The sequence below is a fragment of the Trypanosoma cruzi genome, genomic scaffold, assembly GCF_000209065.1.
Source record: "Trypanosoma cruzi strain CL Brener 1047053516515 genomic scaffold, whole genome shotgun sequence".
Lineage (NCBI taxonomy): Eukaryota > Euglenozoa > Kinetoplastea > Trypanosomatida > Trypanosomatidae > Trypanosoma > Trypanosoma cruzi.
This window is the reverse complement of record NW_001849349.1, coordinates 60,683-70,229: the sequence shown is the minus strand read 5'-3', so window position 1 is coordinate 70,229 and position 9,547 is coordinate 60,683. Positions and strand designations below refer to the sequence as shown.

Below are 9,547 nucleotides of genomic sequence, written 5' to 3'. Positions count from 1 at the left end.
CAAGCCGAACGCAAACATGCCAAAATTGGCGTAATACCTCAAAAGCCATGGGGATGTCGCGACCAGTGGTTCACGAATGCTATGACTCGTCACTAAAAATATGGTCGATCCCAGAAACCAAAGCTTCAAGACAAACATTGATACAAGTTGCCTATCCTTCCGTGCACGCTGGTTTATTCTAGTAATTTCGTAAAACATTGTGCACTCAATGGCAATGACAAGCGGAATAACCACCTCCACACCCAATGAAATGAGTACAAGAAATACGTACGCCATGGCAATCGTAAATATGGTTCGGTTGATAAAATCCTTGTAGGTCCGCAGTTTTTCCGGAGCCTCGGTTTTTGGCGGCAGTGACTCTATTGAACTAATTGAACCTGAGGCTGTCCTCTTTAGTGGGGACAAAACACGCTTGGAAAGACCCTTATTCATCGTAAAGTACTTTTGTAATACTCATTGGGGTTCGAGCATTTGGAAGAAATAAAACCAAAACAAACAAAAAAGAAAGAAAAAAAGAAAAAAAAACTTGAAAGAGGGAAGAATACAAAATCAAAAATAAAAATTAAATAAAACATGTAGCACAGACCCGCTGTTTCAAAGCGTGCAAGTAGCAATAACATCAGCCAACACAGCCTCCAGCCCCCTCCTCCCTCCCCCAAAGAAAAAAAAAAAAACAATTTGCGATTATCCGCAGGAGTCACACGGAACAAATAATAATAATAAGTGGGTTGAGTTCGTCTTTTATTGTTTTTACATTCCTTCCATTTTTCCTCGTGTTACACACATACAAAAAAAAAGAAAAAAAGAAAAAAAAAAGAAATGCATTCACATTGCGCAGTCCCTGGCAACAGACGGGTCTTGGATATGCAGCAGCTATTGCCAGGTGAATTGACAAGTCACCTCAGATCTCTCCGTTTTGTTGTTGTTGTTTTTTGTGTTGTTGTTTTTTTTGTTTTTGTTTTTTAAGAGACAGTGGCGACATCACAAAGTGAAGCTAGAAGCTAACTCGATATAATCGGCTACATGCACGAATATCCCCTCAAACGTGCAAATGCTTATTGTAGACGCGGTCAGACAAATCATACTAACCAGAAAAAAAAAAAAAAAAAAAAGAAAATACAAAATTGGGACTAAGCCTTTACATCTTTTTCCCGGTAGCTCTTGAAACAAAACAGACGACGGCGCAGTTCCTTCCTCATCAAATCAACCTCTTCTGAGCCCCCATTCGCGAGAACAGAAGCGTTCTCCGTGGCCCGCCGGCCCAAGTAATGAATAGTCTCCTTCACAGGGCCATAAGGAAGATACTTGAATACGCGAAATCCCGCTTTTTGCAAGGGAATCGTTAAATGGTCTGCCATACCGTACAGCTGTGCAAACACTGCTAGACCCTTTACGGGAGGAAGCTTGAGAATAGCTTCAGATATTTCCTCTACAGATTCTTTGTTATGCGTACCAAATAACACTTCAAAGGGTGTATTGGGCAACCGAGTAAATTCCCTCAAAATACGCCTTGCACACGCCTGGTAACATGCATTGGTTTCCTCATATGTCGGCCACACAGGACTCTTGTAGCTGTATTTAGATGCCGTTTCTCTCTCTTGTACCATATACGCTCCACGCACAACCTTTCCACCCCAAACCCACCCCTCAAGCTCAGACCGCGTCAAATCGTTAAACACGCGATCCTCCGTGTATGTCAAATAACACTGATACGTATTGTAAACAGTTGGTTCCTCAAGGTTGAACTGACGCTGAAACTGCAGCACAATATTATCAATGGCAACTTGATAGAATGTTTGTTCGGCATCAAACAGAACACGCACCCGTAAATCCTTAGCCGTTCGTACAATAACAGACAAACGCCTATGCAATGCCCGCCAAAGCTCGCGCTCTTCTTCTGTGAGTTTTGGAAGCTTCTCAACGATAAGCTTTTGGACAGGTGTGGGCTCCATGGAAAGAACCGCTTCTGAAACCACCTTCTTGAACTGATAATAGTTCACTTTGCCTTCATTTTTCTCATCAAGTGCCTTAATGACAGCCTCCGCCTCTTCCTCCGTGTATTTTCGTGCTGAACCATAAGCCGTAAGTCCTTTACGTAATTGATCATAAGTAATGTATAACTGATACTCTTTGTTAGTCCCCATCACGACACGGCATTCCTCGATAGGAGGAGGTTTTTCATTAGTAAAATTTTGCACCCAACCGGCGTGCACCGAGTGAAGTATAGCCGAGACGCGGGCGAGTAGCTGCGGATCACACATGCCCGTAACTTTCACAGCCGCCAGGCCTACCCCATTTACGGGCTGATTGAGCGAAGCATGCATAACGCACATAACATACAACTTCATATTCTCATCGTACAGCTCCTCATGAGACGAATAATTCACCGTCGTTTTGTGAACGAGAGAAGCCATGGATAGGTTTGGGGCCTCTTCCAAGCCGGGTGGCGGGGCAAATCCCGCGACGTCTGCCTCGGCAGCATAATCAAGGACAGAGCCAATTCCCTGCCTTTCAAGGGCTTTCACCGTATTCTTCAGCCCACGCTCATCCTCTCCGGCACAAAAATGGCCATATGCTGTCATCTTCACGAGAGTGTTGTAGATAAGGAAAGGACCCAAAACAGATTCTGATTTCTTCATCAAATACACCGCGTTCCTGGAAAAAAATGAAATTTGGCATATGCGAAGCACCACTAAGGCTCGCACTAACCACCAAAGAGATTTCTTCCTAAAGATAGTGTCATCCTTGAAATTTACCGGCTGAATTTTGCGTGAAGTTGGAGACACGTTCCGTGCACATTTTGAGGCTAATCTGGCATAACCACGAAACATCGTTTTTGACTTTGAACTCTCCGTGTTACAAATGTACCTCACCTTCTCTTGTTCCAGCCTCCTATTTCCTTTTTTTCCCTTTTTTTCCCTTCTCTTGCGTGGATTTTAAAGAAAATAATAGAAAAACACGGGGAAAACCAAGAATGCGGAACCACTTCTGATAAAAAGGCATGATCACCGCTTTTACTGAGCTTACGTCTTTATGGCTACTCTGAAAACATAATGAAAATGGGAGTGGCATTATTCCTGGTTAGTTGCTTCTGCCACCTGCCAAACCCCCACCCGACCCACGCAAAATCCCACCACATGTAAGAACATAATTAGTAAAGCCACTCGCTGTGTGATACACAGGTTTCTGCAAAGTCATATCCAAGAAGATATTGCCCGTGTCTATCTTTAGAATGTAGAACTCTCCATATAAATTAAATATGATAAGCAAATTTCCAAATTTCAATGGAAAAAAGGCAGCTGCTTAAGAAATAAATAAACGTCTTTCTCAGAGGTAACCATAGCCTTAATTTCAAATGTATTAACAAATGTATAAGATATGGCATTCCAAATATTTATTTTTCGTTCACACCCAGATAGAACAACTGAATCGTCGGGACTAAATATTTTTTTCCACACAGCACCCTTCATTTCCCTTCAACCGCCTCAATGTACAGGGATTTAGAGCGTCTGCCACGCGTGCACCACGGTCAAAACTCCGTGAAAAAATGACTCAGTCATTCGCATTATGTTGCGTAGCTGAAGATAACCCCGACTCTCCCATCTAGTAACTCCCCCAATACGGCCCGAAATTTCCCATTTAGGCCAGCAACCCTGCAAACATTTTTGTCCTAAGAGCCAGTGTGTAATAAGTTGGCATTAAAGGAAAAAGCTGCAGCTGTCACGGCAGCGTTATCTTCAACACATTTAATCATCTGAACACAAGTAAAGCCCGATAAAATTACCCTTCACCCCCGTGATGCCACTGCTGTTCGTTTTTATCTGGAAAAAATACAATGCACAGCGGAGAATCCAAATTCACGGTTGGCCGACAAACCCTCGCACCATGCAGTGTATAAATATGAATGGTACAAACGTATCGATGGGTTACGGCATACAACTCCAGATCGGGTAAAATTGTGGCACAACTGACGCAACTATTTCGAATAGGTAATGTCGAAATATCGCTATCATACACATGTTGATGCCTCCAAAAAAATGTGACGTTCGTTGTTATTGTACAACTGTCCAAATTAGACTTCAACGCAGAGTACTATACGTCCCTTAAGCATCCAAAAAAGTAAACGCACGCTGCAGATAGGTTTCCACATCCTCAATGCCCTCTCTAGATAAGAGATGATCCGCTTGATTTATGCATTGATTCAGAATGCTGCTCATTCTTCTTGTTCTTTCAGCAAGGTTCACATCTGCTTTCTCATGAATTGGAGCCTTCCCAAAAGAACATTGAAGACTACGCAAGAAATCATTTGTATTCTCTTACTTTTTTGAGCTACACCCAGCAAGAACCTTTTGAATCAATGCCAGTAATGGTGAACCCTTTTGAACCCGATCCTGGAGCAAACCTTCAAAAACCAAAGAAAAGGAAGTAATGAAGAAAGAAATGTCTTTTTGACAGCAAAAAGCTCTCACATCTTGAAACGTAAGTTCTAATAACAAAAGAAAAAAGGTATGCAAAAAACGGCTATAGGAGTAGACAACATGCAATAAATAGGCCATTGTATTGCAAATACCAGCATCGAGTATTTGGTAGCCAAATGTACCTCGCACTAAATGGATTCGGCCCTCGTTTCCCCCAGCTCTTTGGTACTGACCAAGACTAAGCCACCTTCTCGTGTTAATGCAAGAAATGCAACCGGTAAAATTCGTAAAGCAAGCAATGTCATCAACAAAAGCAGCCTGTATATCGTGAAAGCGGCCACCAGCTGTGTCCATCACCATTTCAAAGACTGCTTCTTTTTTATTCATATATCTTATATCCCACAACTTTATCTCACCAATAATAGAGACCGAAACAAAATTAAAACTGTTTTCCACACAATGAACGTAGGGTATGCACGCTGCTTTGAGTTGAATACCAGAATTAAAGGAACGATGAGCTCGTATATCCTGCAACGATTGCGCTTGAATGGTGCCATTCCTCATTCCACACAATACCACCTGGTTAGCGAGAGGCCCTAAAGAAAAAGTGTCAACCGATAAAATCGGCGTTGTACGAAAAGTGCACAATTTTTGAGGCTTATGAATCGTGTTCTCATGCATGGCAGCGGTAAACAGGCTCCTCCCATGGGCAAGAATAACACAAGAAGCACTTTGATTCTCTGAAAATGCATTGGTGCATGAACAAGAAAAATTTGCATTGACCTCAGGAGAAAAATCCCAAACCGCAGTATTTGACGGAGTATCAGAATCCCAAGAGAGATGTTGGAGCCGGTTTTTCCTTACAATGAACATGGCATTACGACCAATACAATGCATTCCAATTATATCATCAGTGCCACCCGGAATCTTAATAGAGTGAGGCAATAGCCTTTGATTTTCCACAATAAACAGCTCCGACTGAGAACCCATGCCACAGAAGGCAAAACGACCGTCAAAAAAGCTTGAAACTATTCCCTTTGGGGGTAGTTGGTATGTAGTTCGTTTCCAGCCATCTTTTTCGCTACGCAAACAAACTGGCGACAACATGTATTCTTTGAACAGATTTTTCAATGCAACGCGAGAATACCTGAAATCCTGCAAAAGTGGTGGATACAACGTCGTAAGCGAAGAAGAGGAGGATTTCCTAATACCGTTGAAAAGATAAAACCCATTATCATTGATTTCCTTCAGTGTAATTTCTTTGAATTCAAGAGGTGTTTCGTCAAAAAAAGACGCATCCAGCAGTTGAACAGACGAGGGAGACAAACAACGACGTTTATTCCGCCTCACGTTTACATCACCAAAAAAATCCGCCGGATTTCGTTTTACCGGATGTATGTGGAAGTACTTTCTTCTAAAGGGACAATAGATTGTGCCGTATTGTACCTTCACAGCTTCGCCATTGTAAAAAGTAATTGGAGGTCCAGAAGTTGGTACAGCCCGTCCCTCAGCCTGCATATTTCTGGCGTTGTGCCGCAGAGCTGTTCGGAGCTCCTCATCAGAAGACGATGAAGACCAATCCATTGGTATCAAAATCTCCTCCCAGTTTATATATATAAAGAAAGAGACGGAATGAGAGAGACTAAAACCAACAAAACATGGAATAGAACCTAAGAAAAACGTTATAACGCGATTAATGTGAGCAAAAATTGGGTAACGAAAATCTAAAAATATTTGCCCCAGCTGCTGGACAGATCCTCAAACTATCTATACAAATAAAACAAGAAGAGAATTGAAAAAGGTGAATGGAAAGGCAGTCAGTTCGTCACTTCCTCGATATTTGCTCACAAAACATGCATAGTATGATGGACAATATCGCGACATGGCGCACTCTATTCGAGCTGGAGATATATATATATATTACTTAAGAAGTGGCAGACTTTGGGATCCTCCAATCACAAGACCCCGCCGCGAGGTGGGAATCAAGGGGGCGGGTGCAATGGCAAAATAAAAATAAAAAATTATCTTGCCTCTATCGGTTCTCTGCCTAACTAAATTCGTGTTTTTCCCGAAAATTCATACGGCAGAAAAGCGTTTTAAAGAAGTGTATTCGTTTTATCAGGATATGTATCCATTAAGTTAGCCAGCTCTTCCCGCGATCATTCTCTTCACAAGCTCATATTCATAAGATGAAAAAAAAAATCTTAAAGAGATATCTTCTTCTTGCCAGTATATATATATATATATATATTTATTTATTTATTTATTTATTTATTTATTTAGACAGCTTTCCTCGTAAAAATCCAGTCCAAAACCTCCTATGATAATGATTATAATCTTTCCCCAGCAAGTAAAAGACCAATCCGTCTACCCTACCTCATTCTCTTCGTGGCAGAATAATTTTTAAAAGGGCTCAAAGTAAACTCCCCATATATTACTTTCGTTTTCTTTTCATTATTAAAAGCTAAATGCTAGACACCGATAGTTTTCAAGAAAGCATCGCTGTTAGGCTCTCTGCCTAAAAACTTTTTCAGCATCGCAGTGGGATCTTGGCCGCCCCCAACGCCAATAATCTTAGAAATGTAGCGCTTCCCAAGAACAGGATCCAAAAGGCCGTTACGGCTCTTGATATATTCGTACACATCAAGGGCGAAAACCTTGGACCACATATAACCATAGTACCCCGCACCATAACCAGTAAGGTGTCCAAAACCACATTCAAAATGCGTGTCATCCTCACATTTAATGTCAGGATTGATTCTTGAACGAATACTCCTCATTAGTTCCGCGGTATCCAATTTATTGGGATCCTTTCCGCCTGCAAATGGGGCAGAAAAAACTTCGAGGGAGTAGGTGGCAAATTCCAACTGTCTTAAAGAATCCCGACCAATAAATGCATTTCGGGACTTAACTTTTGCCTCCACAAGGTTACTGGGTAAACATTCATGCGTTTTGTAATGAGATGTTATTTTTTGAAGAATTTCGGGCTCCCAAACCCATTCCTCTAACATCTGAGAGGGTAATTCAACAAAGTCCCATTTAACATTTGTTCCAGCAAAAGTAGCCATTCGACTACGCCCCATGAGTCCATGAATGGCGTGACCAAATTCGTGAAAAAATGTCGTCACGTCATCGTGAAGAAACAGAGAAGGGCAATCCTTTAAAGGCGCCGGGAAATTCGCGATTACAACGCCTAAGGCTGGCGAAAAATCGTCTTCAGACCCATGCAAAAGGATGGGAGGGACGACTGAGTGACAGCAGGCATGCGAATATTTTCCCTCACGCGGAAAAAGGTCCATAATCACGTGTCCCAACGTCTTTCCAGTTGCGTTATCCTTAACCTGAAGAGTAAAAGCGCTTTCATGCCAAAGCTCAAAACCATTGTCAATGCGTGTAAAAGTAATGTCAAAAAAGGCCTGATAAATATCAAAAAGCCCCTTGACAGTAACATCAAGAGGAAAATATTCTTGGATTTCGGTCTCGCTGACGTTAAGATGAATCTTTTTGATTTGATTCATCATAAATGCCACATCAAATTCTCGTAAACGTCCATCCTCTGTTAAAATACAGCTTTCATGTAAGTTTTTTTTTATCAACTCCAATTCATATTTCCATTTCTGCTGAAGACGAGGAATAAGGTCATCGACAAACGCCTTTGCAACATCAGGAGATTTTGCCATCTTATCACTTAAATTAAGATGACTGTAAGACGGAAAGCCAAGAATTTCTGCTAGGGCCTGTCTTTTGGCAATGATTTCTTTCAGAACCCGCTCGTTAACGGGATATGCTTTGTTACTTGCGGCCCGGGCCATGGATTGACGGGTAGCTGCCACTTCACAGTTTTTCATCACGCCAAAAAAGGTTGGGTAATCCATTTTCAATATAAATCGACCATCATCTGCCTTTTTGAGTCCGTCAATGATGGATCCTGGTACCCCCTTTAGTTCTTCCGCTGAAGCCAAAACCTCACTCTGATCCTCGCTAATATTCCGAGAAAACGTGGTACATAAGGCAGATAGTTCTTTTTCTAATGCCACAACTTCTTGAAACTTGTTGTCGGGCAATTCCATTCCTTTTCGTCTGAAATTTCTTAGTTCTTCATCAAGCCAATAAGAGTACTCTTTATCTTTGTTACCCTCCAAGTATTCCTCCTTATATTGAGAGCTCTGGGAAACTTCCTTCAAAGCCTCAAAAAGGCGCTTATTGGATTGAAAGTTATCGATTTCAAATGACTTGAGTTCAACAATTTGTTTGTTGGCCTCTTCGCGTATCTCTTTAGCCGTCGAAACACTCATAATCACGGAAAGCAGACTTAAAGAGACATCAAACTCTGCGGCCGCAATATCAGCAGCCACAGCAGTGTTGTCGAATGTACGATTTCCTTCAAAGGAGTAGATTGCATTCAATTTCTCCATCGCTCTGACCTTTGCCTCCTCCGCTACCACTTGACAGGCAGATACATTCTTTGGAAACAATACCGCACACTTCGACGCAGTCCCTACGTCCGCAAATATACGCAGGGCCATCCTCATAAATTAATCTCTTGCAGCCCTTTATTTTTTTGTCGCAGTCGTTCTTTTTCTTTTTTTTTTTTTACTCTTGATTTTGCTTCCAACAAAAAAAAAAGGCAAAGAACGAAAAAATATTTTAACACCAAAAAAAAAGGGAGGCTTGTGGAGGAGTAACGCAAACTACAGAAAGCAACAATAACTAACAGTCCTTTTTTTTCCCCGCATTCTTTTTTGTTGTTTACGGGGCCTGAAAAGTCAAGGAAGTACAGAAGGTGGTGTGTCTTGTTTGAGACCGTTACTTTTTCCCTCTTCTCGCTTTTTCTTTTCTTTTTTCTTTTTTTTTTTTTTTTTTTTTTTTTTTTTGATGTCGTGGCGTGCTGATGTTGTTTTGCATGATTTTGCCCTCCTTTTTTTTTTTTTTGTCTTCCGTGGGCATAAATGGGTGGAAAAAAATGAGTGGGGGTGAAAGCCAACGTGCGGCTGCCATGGGTGCTACTTCGGCCTGGGCCCGATCAAAATGCGCAAAGGGGGAAATCCCCAGGGCTGGGAACAAACCCTTTTTCTTTTTTTATTTATTTGGGGGAGGGGGGGGGGGGGACTTTTTTCTTTTTTTTTTTT

At 41.6% G+C, this 9,547-nt stretch overlaps 4 protein-coding genes and 1 pseudogene across 4 annotated transcripts, besides 10 other annotated features; all 5 read right to left on the bottom strand.

Moving 5' to 3' along the window:
- Window positions 1-432, bottom strand: Tc00.1047053506411.39 (CDP-diacylglycerol synthetase, putative; the record flags this gene model as incomplete). Its single annotated transcript, XM_800963.1, has 1 exon — window positions 1-432. A coding segment is annotated over one exon (432 nt), but the record flags the coding sequence as incomplete, so codon positions are not given.
- Window positions 1-9,547: a sequence feature (heterozygous, Esmeraldo-like haplotype).
- Window positions 489-525: a microsatellite.
- Window positions 552-572: a sequence feature (AT_rich).
- Window positions 789-820: a microsatellite.
- Window positions 915-963: a sequence feature (A-rich).
- Window positions 1,093-1,117: a microsatellite.
- On the bottom strand, window positions 1,131-2,831 carry Tc00.1047053506411.30 (proline oxidase, putative; the record flags this gene model as incomplete). Its single annotated transcript, XM_800962.1, has 1 exon — window positions 1,131-2,831. One exon carries the CDS (start codon window positions 2,829-2,831, stop codon window positions 1,131-1,133), a length of 1,701 nt encoding a protein of 566 aa, XP_806055.1.
- Window positions 3,100-4,029, bottom strand: Tc00.1047053506411.25 (annotated as a pseudogene).
- Tc00.1047053506411.20 (hypothetical protein, conserved) lies at window positions 4,317-6,002 on the bottom strand (the record flags this gene model as incomplete). The annotated part of the gene is made up of 1 exon (XM_800961.1): window positions 4,317-6,002. The coding sequence occupies one exon, from the start codon at window positions 6,000-6,002 to the stop codon at window positions 4,317-4,319; it is 1,686 nt and encodes a 561-aa protein (XP_806054.1).
- Window positions 6,325-6,596: a mobile genetic element.
- Window positions 6,423-6,443: a sequence feature (AT_rich).
- Window positions 6,651-6,700: a microsatellite.
- Tc00.1047053506411.10 (thimet oligopeptidase, putative) lies at window positions 6,890-8,950 on the bottom strand (the record flags this gene model as incomplete). The annotated part of the gene is made up of 1 exon (XM_800960.1): window positions 6,890-8,950. One exon carries the CDS (start codon window positions 8,948-8,950, stop codon window positions 6,890-6,892), a length of 2,061 nt encoding a protein of 686 aa, XP_806053.1.
- Window positions 9,246-9,292: a microsatellite.